This window comes from Amphichorda felina (assembly GCF_050947745.1).
Source record: "Amphichorda felina strain 45539 chromosome Unknown scaffold_8, whole genome shotgun sequence".
NCBI lineage: Eukaryota > Fungi > Ascomycota > Sordariomycetes > Hypocreales > Bionectriaceae > Amphichorda > Amphichorda felina.
The window spans coordinates 2,777,158-2,801,579 of NW_028145042.1; the positions used below are offsets into that span (position 1 = coordinate 2,777,158).

General features: G+C 51.1%; 5 protein-coding genes across 5 annotated transcripts; 2 read left to right on the forward strand and 3 right to left on the reverse strand.

Moving 5' to 3' along the window:
- Window positions 1-3,998: 3,998 nt before the first annotated feature.
- ACO1O0_008529 (uncharacterized protein) lies at window positions 3,999-5,305 on the forward strand (the record flags this gene model as incomplete). The annotated part of the gene is made up of 2 exons (XM_083197893.1): window positions 3,999-4,256; window positions 4,310-5,305. The coding sequence occupies 2 exons, from the start codon at window positions 3,999-4,001 to the stop codon at window positions 5,303-5,305; spliced, it is 1,254 nt and encodes a 417-aa protein (XP_083047361.1).
- A 186-nt stretch (window positions 5,306-5,491) lies between these two features.
- On the reverse strand, window positions 5,492-8,276 carry ACO1O0_008530 (uncharacterized protein; the record flags this gene model as incomplete). Its single annotated transcript, XM_083197894.1, has 4 exons — window positions 5,492-5,553; window positions 5,748-5,787; window positions 5,895-6,401; window positions 6,480-8,276. The coding sequence occupies 4 exons, from the start codon at window positions 8,274-8,276 to the stop codon at window positions 5,492-5,494; spliced, it is 2,406 nt and encodes an 801-aa protein (XP_083047362.1).
- Window positions 8,277-9,127: 851 nt separating this feature from the next.
- ACO1O0_008531 (GNAT family N-acetyltransferase) lies at window positions 9,128-9,904 on the reverse strand (the record flags this gene model as incomplete). The annotated part of the gene is made up of 2 exons (XM_083197895.1): window positions 9,128-9,405; window positions 9,475-9,904. The coding sequence occupies 2 exons, from the start codon at window positions 9,902-9,904 to the stop codon at window positions 9,128-9,130; spliced, it is 708 nt and encodes a 235-aa protein (XP_083047363.1).
- Window positions 9,905-19,980: 10,076 nt separating this feature from the next.
- Window positions 19,981-21,642, forward strand: ACO1O0_008532 (flavin-containing monooxygenase; the record flags this gene model as incomplete). The annotated part of the gene is made up of 4 exons (XM_083197896.1): window positions 19,981-19,985; window positions 20,022-20,116; window positions 20,175-21,093; window positions 21,162-21,642. 4 exons carry the CDS (start codon window positions 19,981-19,983, stop codon window positions 21,640-21,642), a joined length of 1,500 nt encoding a protein of 499 aa, XP_083047364.1.
- Window positions 21,643-22,333: 691 nt separating this feature from the next.
- Window positions 22,334-24,134, reverse strand: ACO1O0_008533 (acyclic terpene utilization AtuA family protein; the record flags this gene model as incomplete). The annotated part of the gene is given in 6 exon segments (XM_083197897.1): window positions 22,334-22,349; window positions 22,379-22,481; window positions 22,495-23,252; window positions 23,306-23,789; window positions 23,846-24,027; window positions 24,061-24,134. The coding sequence occupies 6 exon segments, from the start codon at window positions 24,132-24,134 to the stop codon at window positions 22,334-22,336; spliced, it is 1,617 nt and encodes a 538-aa protein (XP_083047365.1).
- Window positions 24,135-24,422: the final 288 nt, after the last annotated feature.

Genomic DNA, 24,422 nt, shown 5'->3' on the forward strand with positions numbered 1-24,422 from the left:
ACCTTACTGTTGATTTCGACCATGGTTCCGTAAAATGTGCGTTCCTCCTTGTTATTGACAGTTGGGATGAGCAGCCCCAATCTCTCGAGGGACAAGTCACTGTCCGGGCTACAGGTCGCTGTAAAATTATAAACGACCAGGTCAATGTAGGATAAGGAGGGATTCGAATCCATTCGTCCGAGGCGTTGGCATACTTGAGTCCACGGCGCGTAAAGACCCTTTGGGAGAAGCTCCTCGTGGTTATTATACTTGATGGTCAAGGATGTTTCTCCCTCCAAGCGGACGTATGCATGCGCCAGAATTCCCAATATTGTGGCAGCTCGCTGTAGATACTGATCAGGCAGGTCCTCCTTCGAACAAGCGTCCAACACGGGCATGCTATCCAGCGTAGCCCGGAGGGCTCCTGTTTGGATCAGATGAGGAAGCGCGGCAGCAGTTTGGTCCCAGCTTGTGTAGCATAGCGGAAGAGACTTTCGTGGCAATATCAAGGGAGAGAATGCGGCCGCTCTGGACAAGAAGCCTGCATTTTCGTGCCCGTTTTTTCGATTCGTATGCTCAGCCTGCTCAATGACTATTTCGCACGGTGGAGATATACGCTGACTCTGCCGAGTTAGTTAGCAATATCTGTCATTGCGACTGGACATCAACTTACCTTGTTATCCCTTCCTATATGGAGCAGAATTGTCGCCGTAATGCATGCTAAGGCGCCTGCGAGCCCCAGGTGGAATCCCCAGAAATCAGAGGAAACAAACAATAGCATATCTGACATCCTAGGCTTGAGGCCAGTCAACGGGATGCCAGCACTTGACAGCTAAAAGGGCTCAAGAAAAAAACCAAACATAATGCAACATGACACCCTAGCATAATTTTATATGCTATCCGTGGGACGCTTGAAATCCTCGCACCGCCTCCGCAGTCCGGTCTCTTCCAAACCCAGTCGGTGTCAGCCGGTCCGGTTAGGGACAAGGGACGTTTCCTACAATACACTTTTAGAAGTGGGCAATGTTAATTATGCGCCGAGGAGGCGTGGGTCGGCCATGGTGCGGCCGACCTCACTGCTCCCTACCTGAAGGATCAGTGCCGTGTTAACCGCCCACCGCAGCCTTACATCTCATCGCCAAAGGCCTCTAAAGGGACACCTGCAAATCCTTTAGTTAATCTCTCCAACTGAGGTTCAGGAAACGCTAAATGTGCTGGTGAGTGGAATGTGCTGGCTCATCCACAGCTATCAGATGTGGTATTATTTATTTACCCCTGTCTCTGTGACAATTGCTGGTTCCTTGCGGATGCGACATTAGATCTACGGACGCGGGGTCCAGCTGACATGCCTGTCCGCAGCAGATCGTTCTCCCGAATCAACTCTGTGTTGAGGCTACCAGGGCCAGAGTTCGCTCTGCTCGGGTAACTTTGATCTAACTTGGTATGAGTAGAGGGTGCAGGGTAAGGGATGGCTAGTATGATGCAGGGGATTCTCGTCACATCCAGGTGGAGGCCCAGAATGGTTAGGGCTGACTGTTGTCTCGGGTAAATGTGGTGCTCTGGGCCCTCGCTTACCCACTTGCCGATATCGGTTACGCCACATTTGCTAGGGCCCACGGTCCCAGATGTCCGAGTTATACGGATGCTACCCTTGACGGCACCAAGATAAAGTCATGGCTCACATGCCGTCAGCGTTCATCACTGAACTCTGTTAAACACCAGTTTTAACCATGATCGAGATATGGTCGACCCGATGCGCCACGCGGCCTATGGACATAACGCTGCCAAGCGGCTTAGTGGTTGCACTCGGCCTATCCTGCTTATACCTGGGCTCTCTTGTCATCTACCGCCTCTGGCTAAGCCCTCTGAGCCAGTACCCCGGGCCAAAGCTCGCAGCACTCACGCAATGGGTCGAGACCTACTACGAACTACGAGGAGACGGCGGTCAGTTTATATTCAGAATCGATGAATGGCATGAGAAATACGGCAAGTATGACCCTATGAGACCAACTGGGGCATTGTCCAACTAACAACTAAAGGCCCTGCTGTACGAATCAGCCCACATGAGGTGCATATTAGGGATTCTGAGCTTTATGAAGCATTCTACTCGAGCACTCATGTTGCTGATCGTCGCTCGGTCCTTGCCAACCGCTTCGGCATTCCTCAATCTTCTCATTTCACTAGTGATCACCACACCCACCGCAGACGTCGAGCGGCCATGAACCCAGTATTCTCCAAACGAAAGGTCGCTGCATCCAGTGAATCAATCCAGGCGGCCATAGATCGTGTATGCGATATCATTGACGCGAGGTATGGCGGAACCGGCAATACTCTGAACCTGAATGCGATGTGGGGTTGTGTTGCCTCCGACGTGGTGTCAAAGTATGCTCTTGGGATTTCATTCAGCTTCATCGAGACGGAAAACTTCCAGTCCATGTTCGTCACAGGCATGGCAAACCTCCTTGAGCCTCTTCACATTGTCACTCAGTTCCCATTGATCGGCAGCCTGTTGATGCATTTACCAGACTGGCTGAACATAAGGCTGCAACCAGAGATGGAGGCCGTCATACTTTTTAAATCAGTAGGTTTTGATACCAATTCGAATGCTCTTCCTCTAACAATTACGGGGTAGGCAGTTACAGACCAAGTTCGGGAAATAAAGAAAGCTGCTGAGAAACCTCTGGATACCCCAAAAACTGACCTCCCCGATACCCTGCTTAGCACTATTCTCCAGTCGGGCCTACCTCCCGCCGACCTTACTCTCGACAGGCTCCGCGAGGAAGCCATAGGTGTTGTTGCAGCAGGTGTCGAAACAATATATCGCGCTCTCACCGTTGGAAGCTACCATATTCTCGCCGACAGCTCTGTCCAACAGCAGTTGGAGCTCGAGCTCAAGGCTGCAATCCCCAATCCATCCCAGATGCCGAGCTATGAATTTCTGATGCAGCTCCCGTACCTCTCGGCGTGTGTCAAGGAGGGTAAGTCGAACTTCATACTCCGGCTTTTGTTATGTGACGAAGTTATCGTGTTCGAGGACTAAGGATTTCCGCCCAGTTGAGCGTATTGGCATTGGCACGAGTCAACGTTCTCCCCGGGTATTCCGATCTACAACGCCTCATTTCCCTGCCAATCCCCTGGTGCTCAACCAGGCTTTCAGCATGTCTATTCGGGACGTCCACTTCGACCCCCTGATCTTCCCGAATCCTCACGAATTCCTCCCGACGCGATGGCTGCCTGCTGGCTTTGTTCCCGATGGCTGCCCTCTTAAGCAGCCGTACCAACCGCGTGCACCTTCAGGAAAGCTGCTTTCGCGGTATCTGGTCCCTTTTGCGCGGGGCCCGCGCAACTGTGTCGGGATGCATCTTGCGGACGCTGAGATCTACATCGGGCTCGCTACTCTGATGCGACGGTTTGCTGGAAGAATAGCCATAGCAGAGGGGGTTGGTCCGGAGAGTGTTGGGATCTGGATGGATCGTTTTGTGCCGCGAGAGAGGCCTGGCGCCAAAAAGGTGCATGCAGTGATCGGACGCCTGGCGATCTAATAGTGTGCAATGGAGCGTAATCCTGGTAAATGTGATGGGGCATGGCGCTTGAGGCGCAGCATCCGTAGCATCCGTATACGTATTAGGATTAGCGGATCATCATACAATACTCATAGATTGCTGAAAAGGGGGAAATCTGTGCATCAAATGCAAGGATAGGGAGCCGATCATGCACACGCCCCTTCCTCCGAGATGCTGCCTCTTAGTCCGGAAATGTGTGATAGTAATCGCATCAAACTGCGCTATTTAGGACCCTGGAGTTAGCATGGGTGAGGAGGAGTGGGGGAGTGGCGGAGGCCCCCTGGGGGCTTAAGACGCCGAGAAAGCACAAGGCGGTCTCGACCATGGAGGTCCAACGCGCGCAAGCTGTGCCTATAATGTCGATGAATGCGGCTTCGATGCAGGCTCCGATACAGACAGACTCAGCTGCGGTGAGTATGCGCATGACGGGCAGCGTCCGCTTTCAACACCCGCAAAATGACCAACAAACCAGCATCGATGGTTGAGCTGTCGCAGATCATCAGTTCAAGGACACAGTACATCAATGACTTTCTCTCAAGGGAGAATCTCCCGCAACCGTCTCTAGGAGCGAGCGGCGGCACAACCAGCGACTTTCTGCCAGCTGGAAACAAGGAGATGCAGCAGGCCCGCCTTGAACTCCGAGATGCTACCAACCAACTGCATCTGCTGACTGCCGGCACGGACCGGGCGCTGTTCGAACTCAGCATGCTCTCGGTAAGCGTGATTATCCGGGATTTGGTGCCAGGAGGCTGATGACAAGTTTGTAGCAACACGACGCCAATGTCCTCCGTGTCATTTCTACGTACAATGTGCCCGAGCATGTCCCCATCGACAGGGCCATCTCCTATGCAGAGCTATCGCAAAGGTGCGGGCTCGACCACGGTCGGCTTCAGCGCGTGCTGCGCTACGCCATGACGATATATATATTCCAAGAAACCGAGGACGGTGTTGCCCATACCAGCCTCTCCAGAGCCCTGGCGTCGGATGATATGAAAAGAGACTGGATGGGCCATATCATGGAGGACATGTTCCCGATCAGTGCGCATATGGTCGATGGCTTCCAGAAGTGGCCGGGGAGCGATGCGCCAAACCACACGGGATTTCACCTCATGAACAAGACTGATTTGGGTCTTTTTGAATGGTTCGAGACGTACCATCCATCACTGGTCGCGCGCTTCGGGAACGCCATGAAGTTCTACTCAAGCCTGCACGAGCAGGAAGTTCTGGACTTTGATTGGAACTCACTCGGTCCCGCTATACTCGTCGACGTAGGCGGAGGCTACGGCCATAAGGCGGTTAGCATCGCTCGCACTGCTCCACAGCTACGATGTGTTGTGCAGGATCTCGAAGGGACTATCAAATCAGCCCCGGCCCTGCCACAGGATGTCTGCGATCGTTTCACATTCCAGGTCTATGATTTCTTCACCCCGCAGCCTCAGACCACGGCCGATGTGTTTTTCTTTGCCCGCATCTTCCATGACTGGAGTGACGAGAGCTGCGTGAAGATCCTCGCTAACCTCGTCCCGTCAATGAAAAAAGGTGCCCGTCTAGTTATCAACGACACCATTCTCCTGCCTCCCAATGAAGGCTCTATAGTAGATCAGCGTAGTCGGCGGTCAATCGATATACATATGATGACGGCGCTGAACGCAAAAGAGCGGAGCCTAGATGAGTGGAAACACCTTGTCGATAAGGGCTCGGATGGATTACTTACTCTGGAATTTGCTAGCGGGAGTGCTTTTCTCTCCTTCATTTATTTGTAGTAACTAGTCCAGGAGACAAACTATACTAAACAAGACGTCTCCTACCAAATCACTGAGAGCAATGTTGACCCCGTTGGCTCCTTCGTAGAGAACCTTTAGACAGAGCTCAGTCTGCATCTTCGCAGCATCCTCCATAGTCAAGATGGGGTGGAGACACGACATCACTGAGAAAATTCCTATTAGAGCTCATACTTGGGGGTGGAGATTCTCGAGGGCCTCCTTGTAGAACACGTAGGCTGTCTTTGGACCTACGAGAATATTACCCTTAATCATACATGATTATGTTTCATTAACTAGAAAGCTTCCTTACAAAACACTTATCTGAAATTGTAAGAACATTGAACAGGCGAGCAGCCATAGGCGGTTAGTCAGTAATTATAAAGAAGACCTTCATCGTCCTCTTGAGTAGACTCCTACCAGCTCTTTGGACCAAAAGTCTCACCTTCTGGGACAACCTTCTTTATAGCAATTCCGAGGGCATCCTATATGCATACCGTTCAGTTAGGGAAACCTTCAGGGACTGACACACAGACACATTCACAATCCACTGCAAGAAACTTATTGAGGAATGGAAGATTGGGCAACTCACCAAAGTCTCGAACACCTTGACATTGCCCCACCACTGTGGCACACTTATCCCCGGGAGCGTAAACGCAAAGAAGATAATTAGAGTGCAGACAATCAATCCGACGTCGATGCCTGCAGCCGTGATGTAGTTGTACGTCTTCCACCATCCGTTCCAGCGGCGGCGGATCCACCAGTTGAACGTGAGCCCGACAAAGGCCCATGTTGAGAAGTTGAGCGGTGTCGCGGGCGGGAGCCATGCCATGGATCCCAGCATGACTGGCGCGTGCAGGAAGCGCGCAATAGACTTGGGGAACCGCCGCGAGGCAAAGTAGAAGATGAGGGGCAGTGCGGCGCCGAGAATCCAGAAGTAGTGAATTGACTCGTAGATGGTACCCGCGCCGAGGAATTTGGCGGGCCCAATGACTCCCCAGACGATACTTGAGGAGAAGAAGGTGCTGCCGTTAGGGCAGGTAAAATTGCTAGGTTGGTCGGCTTCGCAGATTCCAGGGATGTTCCCAAGGGCCCAGTTCTATTTCCAAAGAAGAGGAGGATTAGTATACACGGAGTTGTTTCGGGGGTCACATATAGAAGAAGGGGGAGAGCCTACCATAACAGAGATCTGTACAAAGACTGACCAGATGGCAGCGGCAATCTGGCAGAAGAAAGTAGTACGCGGAGGAATCTTCATATAGTGCGCAAACTTGAGGTCGCTACTGAAAGTCTGAGCCTGGCCCAGGACAATGGTGCTGAAGACCTTGAAGAGCATATTGGCGATGGGACGCCCCGGCAGGATATATCCTCCTAGGAAAGGGGACAAGACATTGAGAGAGATCATGATGTTGGTCATGCCGTAGATCATGCTCAAGGGAATAATAAAAACAAAGGCAATAATGCACGAAACGATGAAACCCCACCAGGGGAGCTGCGACGGGTAAGCGAGGACGGTGGCCAGACCAAGGGCCATGGCGCAGAGCCAGACGCAGGCGTACCACCAGTCGGGTGCCTCCTTGTACTTCTTCATCATGGTCATGTGCACGTCCGGCTCCTGGTTGCGGGCTGCCTTGAAACGGTACCAGATTTCCCCGCTATGGTTGAGAAACGTGTGGACAAGCGCGGCCAGCAGTGTTGCAAAGGAGAGGCCATAGTTGAGGAAGAAGGTCGGCGCGAGGAACATGGGGGAATACTCACGGTAAGCTTCCTCATCGAGCGTAAATTCGGGCGTGAGGATCCTCGAGACGTTATACCTTTGGCCCGTATTGTCGAAAGTTCGTGAGGTGTTAATAGGTAGGTAATCCGAGTAGAGAGCCCCGGTGTAGGCCAAGCCGATAGTGGGGATAATAACAAAGATGCCGAGCCCGATGATGCAGTTGAAATGAGAGTGCCACGGCGAGAGCAGCGGGTTGACGAGATAGGCCGAGATGTAAGTCCAGTCAAATGTGATTGGCAGTAGGGACAGTCCCGTCACTCCTCCAAACAGCTGATTGACGACGACGCTATTGGGCTTGATCCAGGTGATGAATGCAAATACAGAAAGACCTTGCCAGAGAACACCAGGTAGCCAGTAGTAGGCAAAAGAGCCCAGAGCAATGTAGCAGAACCAGCGATAGCGCGACATCTTCCATCCGTTTACATCATTCGGGCTGTCGGCCTTGGTCTTGTCGTGCATCGTGTAGAGCAGCGAAGTGGTGGCAAACTGCCCGGGCCACAGCATGGCCGACGGCCAGACAAGGAACCGTCTGAACATTCCCGACATGGAAATGCCGATAATCTGGCTGCTGAGGGTGAACATGAGGGCGAAGCCCCAGCCAAGGCTGTGATTGTATAGGGATGGGGCCTGTAGGGCTTCTAGCGCGTTGGTTGAGTAGGGGTAATCAGCCGTGATCTTGGCCATGAGAGTGATGACTGCATGCTCCTTGACGCTGAAGGGCCCCGGATTGAGAGTCCACTCGCGACCAAAGACCTTGAACTTGTGCGTCGGCATCACCTTGGCCCAGATAAGGCCGACGGGGTACGTGACGAGAATAACTACGACGGCCGGAATCGAGATGGCCGGGCTCCTCATGCTCAGAAACATGTTGACGCCAGAAACGCCGGTGACAAAGAGCAGGCCGATAACCCATGCCCTGAGCGTGTTGGCGTACTCCTCGTTGTCAATTTCGCGGACAGCGGCGCGGACTTCCTCGTAGGGCGACTTGGTTGCGAAGTCCTTCTCGACTTCGGCAATCGTCTCCGGCTCGCCGGTCTGGATTGCTGCCGTAATCTCATCCGCCTTCTCCTGCGGCAGATTAGGATCCCATCGGTGGGCTGCACGGAGCTTCTCGACGTCGTGTTGCATCTTCTCCAGAGATTGGTCAATGGCTGCTGGTCTCTCCGCTGGCGCGGCCTCGACGCTGTCGGAAGCCATCTCTGCAGCCTCTGTTCCAGGTGGCGAACAAAAATATTCAATGGGCAGCAGGGTATATTAAGTTGTACATCCCCTGTTCAAGCACAGACAGAATGTTGACCCAAGCAACGTCCGTGGTGTACAGAGTACTCGTACTACTTGTAGTTGGGCTGCGCTCTGTCGGTGGGGCGCATAGGTATATTATGCTGTACGGGTACGCAGCTTGGTCCCGTGACGGACGAAAGACCAGGTCAAGAGTCCAGACCAAGGCAATCAGCAGATTGCAGGGGCTAGCAAAAGATCCAGCCAGAAACGTTACACATCAGGCAGAGAAGGGGTCTTGACCTCCTGATTGATAACGAGATAATGGTGTTGCCAGTAGGCGGGGTAAGGTGCGTGGCCTATGAATGGATGCGCCCGAAACCTGATGAACCCTTAAGCTGGGAAGGCCGGCAGGCTTGGTATTGGTTGGCTCGCCCTAGTCCTTCGAGACTTCCCCGCAAACTATGCCCATGTGCGCGTTATATTGGCAGTTCGGTATGGGAACATCCAGATTGGTGGACATTGCCGTAAGCTTCCAGGGTCCCGATGCTGCTTCACCTGGGAAACCCAATTGAGGCCGTCAGCACTACTATGGACTAATAGTATACCAGAATGATATGTCATAATATCACAGCCGGGGACCCGGGGTCCTACCAACGAGTTCGAGATAAAACCAACAGCGAGAGCCGTTCATCCTGGTAAGAAGATAAGACCCCTGTTTTGCTGCACCCTTTTACGGGTAACCGGCGTGCCAAGTCAAGAGCAGATACCAGTGAGATGAAACAAGAACCTTGGCAGCAGATTGTCTCGGAATTCATGTACCTGCGAGGCTACGGCTCGGAATCACTAGCCTTGACCTCCTTCGTTGCGCGCTTCAGCAGATAATAGGTATCATATACGCCCTCTTCCCCATACGTCGAGAGATCTTGGCTCTCATGTTCAAGTTGCTCAAAACCGAGCTTCAGACACAAGTCGTGAGCCGATTTGCCCATGGCTATGGCCACGATATCAAGCCCGAGATCTGCTGCTACCTTGGCGCCGGATTCCACAAGCATCGTAGCAATGCCTTTCCGGTGATGATCAGGATGAACAGCGAGATAATCAAGTTCTGTGAGGAGACAAGGTCTAATCAGCAATGCCAATTCATACAAGTGTCAAGTCAAAGATGCCTACATACCGAGACAATCCTCGCGGTCGTATTTGCTTCGCCACTCCCATAAGTGATCATCCATATCATCCATATCATCCCGCGGCTCATAAGCAGCATCGTCAAAAGCCTTCTTGAACCCATCTTTTGCCGTAGCGTCCACGTCGGGGGTCTGAGCCTCCAGCCACCTCCCATTATGCGAGTCCGGTAGGACCCATCGTGCATAACCTACAATGTCTCCAGATTCCGTATCCACGACAGTTTGATGCCGACGGACACCTCGCATCTGGAGAAGATTGCGCGGGGTGCGGTCGGCAATAGCAGCAGTCACCGACTCGAGCGTCTGGCCAGGCCATAGGAGTCTCCACCATATCTCGCCCCAGAAGGCGGCGGCGTTGCAGGCAGCCACAGCCCTGCCATCCTCGACGGTGCAGTGAGGGCGTACCTCATACGATGGCATATTGGCAGTTGCGAGTCTTTCGTAAGTATAAAATTAGGGCAGCGATATTAAAACAGATACGGGCCGGCCGTCGCATCCCAGAGGGCCGGTATTATTAAGGCGGGGTAAGGGGGCCGTAGCCCGCGTCACGTGCCGCCTCATAATGACCAGGCTAACAATATATACCTGACTACCTTCTACAAAACCCCAATAATAGATAATATAAAAGTGATTTACTTAGGTGGTTATATATATATAATAATAATATAGAAATATAGGAAGATATTAGTATAATAATATACTTTAACTAATGATTCAGCGTAAAGGGGAAGCTTAGACTAACTTAGTATATTTGTTTCAATACCTAGGTAGGTGATAGTCATCGCGGCGGCAAAGACTACGATGTTAGATCTGCCTCCCACCACTCCCTAACAGTGCACTAGTAATCTTCTACCTGCTCGGCAATCCGAGAGCCTATATCTGAAAGCTTGATCGATGTATGGCTGCAAAAAGTATTTCTAGTAGATTTTCGTTGGTTTGATTAAGACCCCTTAGCCACAGCCGAGGCATTTTCATACAAATATACCTGACGGTGCAGCCTACCCTGCGCAGCTCTGCCTACTAGGTACCCCTATAGTGTCGGTAGTGGTCGTTTATACGGTCTAGTATTAAAAAAAAAAAAGTATAATCCCTCATAGTGATTATACAATTAATCAGCTCGCTGAATTAGTTTAACTAGATTCCCATCTTTGAAGGTACCTGCGACAAGGAACTCCTGAGGCTTGCCGCCTATAGGTAGCTCAAGCAAAAACCTCCAGCGCAGACGTTTATTCCATCCCATTTGATACCAGTTATCCAGATTCCCATTCGGGAAAAATGGCAGTACGTCCAAGGCTGCTGGGTCGTGTGCAATCAAGACAAAGACCTTGTCATTTGCATCAAGAGCCTTTAAGTGCTCGATACTGCGGGAGGCGGCAGGGGGGTCATGATACCATGAGTCTTCGCGACCGCAGGGCCGATAGTATGGCTTAATTCTGGAATTCTGGGGATGGCATGCGAGGAATTCCGAGCACAAGCAACCGGACGAGCTGGTAAGGGAAAGGCCAAGATCATCCGGGTGAAGAACAGCCGGCATCGGAACATAGGGCGTCGGTCTGAAAGAGCCGCCAAAGTGGCAAATGTCACCTCCGAGAAAGATGAACCGTTCACTATCCGTTCTCACTAAGGCGGAAATGTGACCTATGGCATGCCCTGGGGTATTGAGAATCCAGAGACTGCCGTCGCCAAAGTAGTCGTGGGCATGATATCCTGCCACATTCGGCGAGTTGGAAAAGTCGAGTTCCTGGACAATGCGTCCGTCGAATGCTCCCTCAAAAACAGGGCTCTGCTGTGCCGTTGGGTATCCAGGGAGAAATGCGTCTCGGAAACCTGGCCCCACCACGAGATTCATGCTTTTGGGAAAGGCTGTGACATCGCCGATGTGGTCATAGTGGTGGTGACTGATGATGGCAGCCTCCAGGGACTCCAGGCTGATGCCGCCATCACGGAGGACATCGGAAACATTCTTTTCCACCTTGATTCCAGGGACCTTTTCATCAATAGTAGTCGAGATGATGGACGGGAGGTTCCAGAAATCTTTCCGACAACCGAGGTCGAACATGAGGCGTCTGCCAGTGGGAGAATGTGTGATGAGAAATGCAATGGTCGGGAAATTCATGAACTCATGGCCACGGATTGCCGGCTCGACGAGGGTATTCCCTGGTACGGTGAGATAGCACGTGGTATTGACGGCGGCGACAGAGCATGATATTGAGCCCTGAGGAAGGTGAACGCCTGGGGCTTCCAATGGCTTGATTTCTTCGTCCATTATTGCGCTGTGATGGTTTCAATATTTCGAGGTCCTACCCGGGGAAAAAGCAGATGTGTACAGTGAAATGGCGTTGGCCTCATTATATCAATGTCTTTTGGGATGAGGCGTTTGGCTTTCGGATTTGATTTCCGATGGTGGCTCCGTACCCACGCGCTCTGCGGAGGAATTGGGAACACCAACAAGTAAGAGTCAATACGAAGAATTGAGAAAAGAATGTTTAACTAGTGAATTTATTGCAGCGAGCGCCTTTCAATGTCCTAATCCCATCTGAAAACCAAAGAATAGCGCCCTGTCCTGCTGCACCCACCAGTCCACGTGCTTGTCGGGAGGCAGTTGTTCGCCATCAACCTCCTGTGAGCCCTGTCCATCTAGGGACATCAAGCTTTCTTCCTCGCCTGACGACGCATCATTTTGCTCAAAAATTATTGGCATGAAACATCCCGTTGAGCATATGAGGCTCCTTAGGCTGGCTGGGAAGTCCGTTTCTTCGGGAAGTCGATTCTCTCGGATGCTGAGGTCGATGGTCAATACCATGCGAATATAGTAGGTAGGGTTGTTAAGAAAAATGTCGACGGGTGTTTTGTTTGTATCAAATGGTCTGCACGGCACAGTCCTGGTGGGGGATAGACTGTCTGAGGTGGAAAAGGTATCGTCAAAGTACGTGCATTCCATAAAGTACATGATCGTTCTCGAAATCCAGTCGACTCCCTCGTGCATTGGTCGACAGACCTTCATTACTTGAAGGAGGACGTCAAGTTGGCTTTGCACACTGGCCGCGGTTGTAGCCAAGCCTGGAGTTGGGTGGTTGGCCTTCTCGGATTTGGGTCGCTTTACAGCGAGCATGTGCAAAGCCAAGGGAAATGCTGAGCACCAAACAACACTACTCGGGAGACAGTGGGACACGGGGCGTTCCAATATCTTCCGCAAGCAGGAAATAATATGTTCCATAGAACCGTAGAGATCATTATGATCTCGGCCGATGGTCAAATCGAAAGGAGTTGACAAGGCGCCCGGTGTGGGTGCTCGCGAGGCGGCCAAACAAAGGCTGAAGTTGCATAGTGCCAATTGTCCAGATCTGTACAGTTTTATTAGCCTATTTCTTTGCTAATTAGAAGGAACATGGGAGACCTACTCGTAATAGACCCACAGTAGGTTGGTCCATAGACTGATCATATTGCGCTGCTCCTCTGGAATCCCCGGAATCTCATCTTCCCATCCTGACAAAGTCAAACTCGCCGTCTTGTACCAATTCCTCAGATGAATTTTGGCAGCACCGATGCGTTTGGAGACATTTCCATAGGCGTTTGATAATGCGTCTTCTCCGCTGTAGCCATATACGAGCTCATGCGTATCTGTGAGACGGACGCATAATTCCGCGAGCAAGGTAGTAATGCCAACAATAACATTCTTGGACTGGGCAGAATAGGCTTCTACACCGTCCATATCACCTTTCAAATCAGCTAATCCAAGAGGATTCTTCTTTACGAAGTCGAAGTCAGCCTGACAGATCTGGATGGGTTGTCGAAAACACAAAGTGATGATTCGATCCCGAATTATGCAACACCACCACAGACGCTTGAGGCACAAGCTATCGTGGTATACTTCCTCATCTCGAGTCGTTTCTCCTTCTTCACTGCTAGCGTCATCATAGGCGTCTGCACTAATTGCCCGGGCATGCCCGATGGCGACCTGGAGCCAAGCGGTATTGGTAGGTTTCTCCTGGTCCGGGATGACGTCTGGGCACCCGTGGGTCAGGAGTAACGCTGCTTGTGACAAAAGCAAATGGTTCTCTGTGGATGAATAATTGTAGAGCATCTGTGGCAATGAATGGGTAAGTCGTGAGATCATGGATGCTGCTGTAGGTTCAAACTAACCTTGGCCCTTGTGTAGAACGCCGCGCTTGCAGCGCGAGCACTCCCAAACCCCAGAACGTCGAGTGTTTTCGTAGAAACATACTAATGCAGAGTGTAAGTCTAACATATCATAAAGCATGTGGAAGTATGAAGTACTTACCGTGCTCGTGGCATGCAGCAATGCCTGGAGAAGGAGAAGCGCCAAGTCATCCTGATATGTACAAGAATCGTGTGACTCTTTCAATTTCCTGAACGTGGATTCATCTAATATTGGAAGCATTGGGTGGACGTGAATAGGATACTGTTTCAGAAACTCGGCCAGCAGCGGGGCACTGGGAATACTAAAGCATCCTTCCGACCGAAGCATAGTGATGGCACCGTCGTTGTTAGAAGTCAGCCATGCTGCAGGCGGGCTCAGCTCAGTCCATGCCTGCGTTTTGGCCGTAAACGAAGAGCCTGAGGACCTATTCGTAGAACGTTGAGTTGCCCCTCTTGTGCCCGGCTTTCGACTAGCAACTGTGGGACGCCGTTTTCTCATCAACTCATGAGTTCCATGACCTTCCCCGGCCCCGATCCTCCTGTACTTCTCGCTGGCTCCCCGGGGTATGGATGTAACCGTCGAATGTTGGATTACTTCAGGTTCAGCAGCCGGGCTAGCCAAATCATCTCCATTGAGGCTCCTAAGTAAGACGGCCTACATGTCAATGATACGACAGTACGGGGCAAGAACATAGCCATATACTTACCGGTGTCTTGAACGACATATAACTTTGCATGCCACCTTGTCGAGTCGGCAATTTGTGCAAGGCCGGTCCTCGCCTGTCCTTGTCACGTCGCACCTAACCTTGCGGCGGCGGCAGTTGAGGCATGCCCAGGCCGCTCTCCGGACTCCGGCCCTGGCGGGTCTGTCTGCGAGTTTGTCTACCATTCTTGTGCTTGGCATAAATTAGCACGGCATCATAACACCACAAGTGCCGGATTGGCAAGTTGTGGTGTGATGGGCCGAGGTTCTAAATATTCCCTGTGTGTATGGCGCGGCGGAAGTCGAATCCCGAGACATGACGGCCGGGTTGTTCCCATATTTCGCTATCACTACCACGGCCCACTAATGTTTACTCTCGCATAAAAATGAATACTGAAAAGTCCGGGTACCCGCATATTTCATTATCTTTGTTTCTTCCGCACCATGGTCTAATTAGCCAAGCGTGCTTCGGAAACTCATGCGGTCCCTTTCGATGTATAATTAAGACAGACTATGCACCAACTTCTTCTACTCAATTTCAAGCGCTAGATATTTGTTATTCTTTGACGGAGGATGAAAGAACTAGCTATCTGGTAGCTCTACTAAAAACAAGGTTAAGCGTGATAGTGTGTTATTTATACATTACATTTTTCGGTCAAATATCATCTCCCTATAGATGTAAGTAGTCTGCACACTATTATATTTAAAATAGACTCCTTAATTAGTAAGTTAAGAGTTCTAAGTCGACCCTTATAAGGAATATGAAAGGCGATGTTTATTCCGTTTTAAACGTGGCTGCCGTTTATGCTTATACCAATAAGCACCGATCCTTGGTTGCCTTTCGTAAGTTGCTATCTACTCCAATCCCAAGTACATATCGCCGTGCGGTGATGCGGTGATGTTCCATAAATGTATCCTTTGTGGACCTTGTATAATGTGCGACCGTACACGTCCACCCCGACGCCATCTATAAGCAACCATGATGACACAAGCCTGTCCTCGACACAAGCGACAGCGACCCACGGTGCCACCGACGCCAGCAGTTCAATCGGCGTGCCGAAGAGGGCCATGGGAAGTTCTATCGGCGGCGTGGCCGCAATCGCACTGGTCGTGATGGCGTAGTAGATACTTAGGACGCAGCAGGCGGCTCGGGAGGAGCCAACAGAGCTGGTGGATGGGGGATGGGATAAGGAGCCCGTCAGTGGACTAGCCGAGGCCCGCGGGGATGGACTCCGGGGCTGTCTAGCAGGTATATGAAATGATAGTGGGTAATTATAAATGAGATACTACTTAAGACCCTAGGAGCCAGCAAATATAAGGCGCGGGAATATTTTTATTAGATTATTATACACAAATTCCCCTTTTCTATCTTGTTATTGTTTATTCCTGAGAATGAACTCCATGGCTCTTAGAGAAGTGAAAATTTGCCCTGGTTGAGACCTGGAGGGTTTTGGTCGTCCTCATCTAGGTCCAGGTTAATGTCCCCATTAGATATGCTTTGCTGTAAATCAAACCAGGAACCATTGACCAGATCGTCAAATCCAGGGCTTGGCCCGGCAATCCCAGGCAAAGTATTAAACGCCAAAAGATCTTCGGCCGGTGCAGAGAGACCGCCTTGCGAGCCTAGGTAATAGCCAGCGTCAAAGACCGGGGAGTACAAGGTGGGCGTCGAGAACATAGCCATGTCAAGATGTCCCTCTCGCAAAATAGTGTTTGTGTTCCGTCTCTTTCTCTGGATCCCGTGGCCATTGGTGGTCCCGGGCTGCGATTCGGAAACGCTCACACTCGCCCTTTTCAACCTGGATTGCTCAATGCGTCTGGCGGAGGCTAGTCGTTGCCACTCACTCTTGACAAGGATGATTGTCTCGAGTGCCCTGGTAGCGCTTCCATAATACTGACCAATCTCCCCGAGCGCGTGGCAGCAAAATTGTAATTCTTGGAGGGATTGCCTCGATTCCACATGTGGGCGAACGCATACATCATGAATGAGTACCAACGCCGCAGTGAATATGATGTGAACGGCCTGCAAATTGATCCTCTTCAGGGAATGCTGCATTTTGTAACGGCGAAGAAGCTTGGCTATTTGCAGGGCGGCAGACACGCAACGACTACCAGCGTCTTGGTGCACAGCATCGCGAGCATGTGTCGATGTAGAGGACAACCCGTCATGAGCAATGGAGCTGGACATGAATGGCCGAAAAAGAGTGATTATCATGGATTCATATTGCATACTAAATGTCTGTCAATAGCTGGATATCACAAACGGTTTCTTGCAAGACTGCTTACTGGAGCTGAAAGACAGCAGGAGCACATCTTTTTGCTACGGCTTCGGGATGATCAACACGCAGCGAGGGCGAAAGCGCATCGTGCCAATTCTGCAGCTCTTGGGATATTTCGCCGAGGAAGTTGACAAGCGAAGCGTTGGTCGCATTTGATCCTGAGTATCTATGCCTGTGTTAGTAGTCGGGGGTCTAGGTCTGAAGTAAGGGGCTTTGAACTCACAGCGCGGCACTGATGCGGCGCATGAAGACGCATAGTGATACATTGGCGTCTGCACAATCTTCGACCTGGAAAGGGATCTTATGGACTTTGGTGGCTTGGCCCTCAACCCCAAGACTGTACGGTGTCCAGATCTTCTCCGCCATGGCGTCAAACTGGGGGGTTGGTCGGGGGACCGTGACCGTTCCTATCCATCCTGGCCGTCCAACATACAAGCCCCACATACTTCATTTAGAAGATTAGCATGGGGAAAGTTGCAGGTAGGGTTTTAGGTGGATTGGGTTAAAACCTTTCATGAATGTAGACTCCCTGATACGCTGTTTGTCTTATGTGCAGGTCTCGGGGACTCAAAAGCCCATGCCGAGCTTGCTCGGCAATGTCTAAGTGAAGGCCAAGGTCTGCGCTTAGCCGTGCTGCCATCCCTTTGATACCGGAGAAAATCAGTATTAACCCACAACTAGAAGAAAACCAATGGCGTGCAACGTTAACCCACCGCTGTAAAGCCATCCGCGAGAGTCCCGTGTAAATGCGGCCTCGGTTGCGCTCATGATGACAAGGGCCTGTACTGTAGCAACAGTCGGACTGTCCATCTCGATATCTAGAAGTGCTTTTGCCCTAGACGAGTAGAACTCAGGATCTAATAGCTCAGGGTCGGCATCCTCACGGTCAGCCAGGCAGGCACCCATTGCGCATCTGCTCAGGGAATCAGCCAAGAACTCTTTCCATGTATCGATACAAGTGCTGGACGTCTCACACTGCATTGTTCAGAGTTTCGGAGTAGTAGGGGGTCATCTCCCGATCCGCGTCCCATTTTCGTTTCTCTTGGAAGTAGGCCTTTTCGTCAACGGCATGGATTGCGGGATCCTCCCAGGCGAAATAGAGCTTCGCCAGGTGTATCTGCAGCACAAGAGGAACAGCACGGTCCAGCCCCATGCGTCTCAACACATCGTCCCCTTCGGTGGATACGTGGCGTATGGAGGGGCGAGACAAGGATGGATAGCCGTTGGGATGCAGGTGTAGGTTGGAGGTTGATCCGTAGTAGCGTAGCTGTCCATCTTCTGCAATACGCAAGGAGCCCATGCGCGCAGCCAACTGACTGGTTACATCACTTCCCTCGTCAGAGATTTCTGATTGACTTTGTCTATCCGTCGATACGGAGCCTGGGGCGGCTGGGATTGGAGAGCTGGGCCACAACCCTGGGGACTGAGCGCCACCTAGCGAGGGTTGGCGGCTGCCAGAGCGCACAGATGCTATTGAATCCGGTTCCTGAAGGTTTCCATCATCTGGCGCCGTTGGTTTGCTGCTGGGTAAAGGATGGAGTGCTGGAGCTTCGGTGGTCCCGGCGGGAGATGTGTTTCTTGGTGGGCTTTGGCTTGAAGTTGGAGTTGGCTCAGTGAAGTCAGACTCAGCAGACAATATTCTGTTCAAGTCTGTCGAACTTTGCCTTGACTCACCCCCTTCATCATCTATCGGAGGAGTCGTGGTGAGTGTGGCCTGGAGCACGTCGCCTCCTGTAGGGAGCTGCTCGATGTTGTTATCACGGAGCATACTCTCTAATTGAGCCACACGGGCTTCCAGGCTGGAGATTATCTTCTTTGGTGAATACCTAGACCCCCTTCCAGTCAGCCGAGAAGAGATGGCAGCTTCGCGTCAAGATAAGATGGCTTACTTCCTCAAGTCACCCTCCGCATTGTACTCGCAAGTCAAGCTTGAGGTGGAGCAGTTGGCACAGGGTTCGTTGCCGTCGCACTGCGGGAACACATGAGTAATGAGCGAATAATATTTCATTAAAGATATGGGTATCGCCGCGGAGAAGATGAATGGGAAAGAATTTGGGAATCAAAAGAGCCCCAACGGTAAACTTACTTTGACCTTGCGTCGCCTGCAGTTAAGGCATGCAGTCGTAACATGCTTAGCGGGAGCCATTTTGCTGGCCTTGTAGACTCTACGCTTTACGTGGAGCATCCAAAGTCATACGATACGGTACCAGAAATAGATTGATGGGTGAGTTGCTATCCCGGTGTGACGGAGCATAAGACGCGGGAGTTGGTTGGGGGGAGCATTGAACGCTGGGCTGGCGCTCCGGAGCCGGACCTCTCTCCGACCCTTTTTTTCGTCCAAACCTGTGTGGCCAAGACTCCGCTACGTATTACCCCGCATTCCCCCCATGGGGGCGCTGTTCATACAGTGGGGCCAGTAGGACTCAACGTATCTCTAGGTACTCAGGGGCCAACACACCTTTACTTACGTACCCGACACCGCTCTCCCAGATAGCTGTTGGCTATGTCAACAGGACGATAAAGCTAATTAAACCCGCCGTTGTACGATATCAATAGTCCCCTAGTTTAGAGAGGTATTAAAGCCTAACGTTTTAACTGCATTGAATTTTCAGTTGACATTTTCATGCCTACTATTTTTCTAATGTTTGGCTAAAAGGTTCTGACGTTTCGGCTCACTTTGTTGGATATGGGGTTAATCGAGACCACTGCCGTCGACGGCGATAAATTGATATATTACACCCTCGTCCTACAAGGTTTATCAGCTCTTGATAATAGCGTCATCTGCACTCAGGCCCAAATTCTTCTCGTGGGTGGCCTCCTGTCCCACCCCTGTCTCCGGAATTTAATTCCGTGGAACTCGGCGCCGGAGCTACCGGCGCACAGCTCCGCGATCCATCTACCAATTGACCCGCAACGTCCTTGTATTCGGTAACGATCTCGTTCCGCGGCTTGAAAGGCATTCGCCGACTCGGGCTGGACAAAGTTGGACAGGGGATTGAATCAATGTCGATATTTCAATGCGTCCAAGTCACTCGTGCCTCCATGTAGATTATAGACCATCCTAGCTCCGCGTATTGCGGACCCCTTGCCTCACAATTCGAACCCCCGGAAGTCCACAATGCCTCAGCCAAAGATAATAATTGTCGGGGGCGGCGTGGCTGCCATTGCCATGGCCCACACTCTCAAATGGAAACTTGGGCATCATAACTTTGTGGTAGGTTCTCGGCCTTGGTCGGAACAAAATGACACGCGTCCCCAATCTGACTGGTTCGAAGATTTATGATAAGCGAGAAGGGCTGGGCGGGACGTGGAGGGCAAACACATATCCTGGATGGTAGGCAAGCTCCAAATGCATGCCGTTAACCCATAGGTATTGACTACGGTACCTTTCTAGCGGATCCGATGTGCCGATCCATCTATACTCCTTCAGCTTCAACCTCAATCCCAACTGGACACAGGCTCTGGCTGATCAGAAGGAGATCCTGGAATGTAAACCTCTTTTCCGTTGATCCTCTTGCCTTTCTTTTCTAACAAGAGTGCGCTGAAGACATCGAATCCACCGTTGACAAGTTCGAGATACGTCCGCACTTTGTGTTCCACTCAGAGTGTCGCGAGGCCCGGTGGGTAAAGGATCATTGGGAGGTCCAATTCTCAACTACCGATGGATCCAACAAGGTCTTTACCGAGTCTTGCGATATTCTCCTGTCAGCTGTCGGCGGTTTCTCACAACCAAGATGGCCCAGGTTCCCAGGCATGGACGACTACCAGGGCAGAGTCTTTCATACCGCCGAGTGGGATCACTCTTTTGACTACACCAAAAAAAGGGTTGCAGTCATTGGAAACGGCTGCAGCGCTGCACAGGTCGTGCCCTCGATAGCTCCAGACGTTGACCAGTTGACGCAGTACGCCCGGAGCGCCCAATGGTACCACCCACGACCCAACAAAATTTTCTCCCGCTTCGACAAGTTTTGCTTCCGCTACTTTCCCTTCTGGCAGAGGTACCATCGGCTTGACCTGTTTCTCAAAACAGATCAGCTGGCCTCTGTCTATGGACCCAACGAGAGCCAGGTGAGTAAGAGGCTTGCCATAGAGGAGGAGGCGAGACAGTACATATACAGCGAGGCCCCCAAGAAGTATCATGGGTTCATTGTACCCGACTTTCCTCTGGGATGTAAGAGACGAATCTATGACCCGGGATATCTGGCATCTCTGCATCGCGATAACGTTGAGCTGCGCCCCGAGGGCATTCAGCGGCTGACGGAAACCGGAATTGTTAGCGAGAGTGGAGCAGAGGCAGACTTTGATGCCATTATCTTTGCCACTGGGTTTGAAGTGGCGTCTTTTCTGAAATCCATAAAGATTATTGGCAAGAATGGCAGGGATTTGCAGGATCAGTGGGATGGACATCGAGGAGCACAGGCATACATGGGCAGTTTTGTCCATGACCTTCCGAACTTCGCTATCCTGTAAGTCTGCATCTCCCTCTACAATTACACACTCTCTCGTTGCCATGATACTAACATAGCAACAATAGCTTTGGACCAAACACCTTTCCTGCCTTTAACTCCGTTATTTACGCCATCGAGGTTCAGGTTGCCTACATAGCAAACGCCCTGGTTGAGCCCATAATGAATGGCCGCGGCCGTATTATGGAAGTTAAGGCAGATGCGGAAGAACAGTTTGTGAGAGACCTGGATGGCGTCCTTGATGAGACCGTTTTCTCAGCTGGGTGCAGCAACTGGTACATTAACAAGGCCGGCCGAAATGCTGCGGCCTGGCCTGGGTTGGCTAGCTCATACTGGCAGGCAACATTTTGGCCTAAGTGGAAGGACTTTGAGTTTTCTGATGGGTCCTACCTTTGGCCGCTCCGCTGGTTAGCAGGATATGGATCCGCTAGGTCCCTCACTGTTGCCCTAGCTTTGGGCGCCATCGCCCTATCTCAAATTCCCGGTGAAGCGGATTTATCTTTGGGTAGGGAGTACATCTCCAAGACCCTGGAGCTCCTAAGACAGTGAGCCACCTGCCCATTGGGATAGATACATTTGAGATTTGCACACCGGGTCCGATGCACATATGCTGGGATGGATATACAGTAAGTTCGAAGGCTCTTGCGTGTGGAAGCTTTGGATTAAAATCCTAATCTATTTAAATACTTCCATAAGAGCTCAATATAGTCGAACACTCCGATACAGTTGTTTCGGTTTACATGACTGTCATCACGCGGCTACACCGCAAATGCCATCATAGGTTTTGAATTATACTATGTCCTCTTTAATGCGAGGCAATATGTCAATAAAAACACGCAGGCTTCGCTCTTGTGCTTGTGGACAATATGACTGTGGGTATAGCCCCTGGCGGCTTATAACAATTCCTGTCAATTCCAACTTTAAATAGTCGTTTCTAAACAAGAGCTACTTCGTAGTATGAGATAAAACCCTCTCATTCAAAACCTTAGACTTTGTTTTAAGTCTCATATTTTGATAAACCACTTCACGCAATAGTTGCTTGCGAGGCGACAGAGGACAGACTCGAAAGTCATTAGAAAGATGAGCGGAACGACCAAGAATTATCATTTCTCAAGTAATAAGACCCCCCAGTCCTGATGTACGACGTAGGATTAGGTATGTAGATAGGTTTCTGCATTGGCTAAATAACAAAATCTAGATCCGCCCACGTTCGAGGAATGCATTGGGAATATCCACTAACTTACAACGCAGATATTCTGCAAGATTCTTGCCAAGCACATCATACGTTGAGCTAGATGAAACACCGCGGTCCAAGTGGTCCTTTAGCAGAAAGTGCACAGCTAGCACCGTCAGTGAGGATTCCACTCTTATGACCAATCGTTTGGGACCTAGAGCGCTTACCTGCGATATTCGGGAGCTCGAAGCGGAATATGGGCTTACCCGTATCGTCTTCGCCGAGGAGTTCTCGGATTTTTGCCACTGTGAGAAAGCTCCGCAACCAATCCCACTCATCGGGGTTGCGGACAAAGAAACCCACATTACAATCTGAGCCCTTGTCCCCTGAGCGAGCATGAACGATGTAGCCCAACGGAGCCTTGGTGGTGTCTCCGAGGCCAGAGATATCTATGGGACAACTCGTCTCGTGCGATTCTTGGTCAAAAATAAAATCTTCAGTGTCAGTGGGCGCCGAGATTGGAATTTCAAGGTCCTTCCATGGAATATGGCAAACATGCTTGGCGCTTTCCTGGGGAATGATTGTGACCCAATACTCGTAGTAAGGTTTTGACTCAGCTTGTCGAGTGTCCACTGCAAACGTCGCTCCGGGGTAGGACTGCATAATGGTGTCAGTCACGGGCCGCAAGAACTTCGCCGTTGACAGATCCTTTTCATTCCTCGCTTGTGCAAAGATTCGTAAGTCGACAGTGGCAGCGTCCTGGTTGGCTGGGTTTTTGGGGCAACGGCCGTTGACGCGAAACTTGAGGCAGTGGTACTTGGACACGTCAAGACTGGCACGCACTTGACGTTCCAAGAGGGCTGCTTTCTCTTCAATGTCAAGGCCGCAGAGAAAGTAGTGCACTTCTGCCTGGTAGCCGCCTTTGGCCGTGAGACCAACCTTTGTGGTGGGCGGAGGCCTAAGGGCCCCGATGTTGGTCACGAGTCTGCGTGCAGCGTCAGTTGAGCTAAAGAAGGACGGTGGATTCTGAGGACTTACACCCGGTTCTCTCCCGCGGGTTCAAGCTTAATCTGGTCCAACTTGGCAACCACGTCCGAGTTATAGTACAGAGGTCCCTGTATCTCATAGAGCAGCTGAGCCCTGCAGGTGTCAATAGTGACCACCCCGTCGCCGGACTTCTGTTTAGTGACAATAAATTGCCCGTTGGCCTGCATCTCAATGATTGGGAATCCAAGGTCTAAACTAGAGCCCGGCAAACTTTTGAAGCCACTGAAGTTGCCTCCTGTGACATATGTCGAGCATTCGATAAAGTGACCCGCAACGAATGATGCTGCCAGTTGATGGTAATCTTGCCGACCCCAGCCAAAGGTGTAAGCAGAACAGGCCATGGTAGGACAGGCGTCAGCTACTCTCCCGCAGAGGACTATGTCGGCACCATGGTTGAGCGCTTCGACAATGCCCCAGGCTCCCAGATAGCACTGCGCGTAAATAGGCTGGAAACCCCAGTCGGAAATATTCTTGCCTGAGATAAAATTAGAATTCTGAACCATAGACTCACCCTACATCGTATTATCTTACCGGTAGTGAGACTCTTATATTCTTGCCCGTTCTTGATGGACCTCTGGAATGTGTCGAACACCTCGTCTCCCCCGACCCAGGCCACTTGCAAGTGGAGTCCTGCCGCCTTGATCTTTTCAGACACGACTTGGTGCAACTTTTTAGTATCGCTGGCCCCTGCATTGACAACAATCTTGATGGCCCTGGTTGCTAGGTCGGGGAGGGCTGGCTCCAACGCTTCTAGGAATGAATGCTCAAACTCGTCCGAGGAGCCGAGGCTGTCCACTTTGCCACCGCCTCTTGTCGTCATGTTGTACTCTGACATCCAATCACCGACGATGAATTTGATGTCTTCATTTTTTGCTAGATTAGCCAGGCCATGCCGTCTATCCGTCACCGAGCCGGAGGCGGATGCGATGCGAACGTGCTCCACCATGCCGAAAATTTGATAGCTTCGTCGAAGCGGGATAATAAGCTGTGTTCTTTGTTTCTTTGTTCTTCGTGGTGGGAATGATAATTGAATGCCCGAGTGACCCTATTTGGTTCGTGCATTACTTTGTTCCATGAGTCTTGCCCGAACGTCTTCACGTTTTTATCA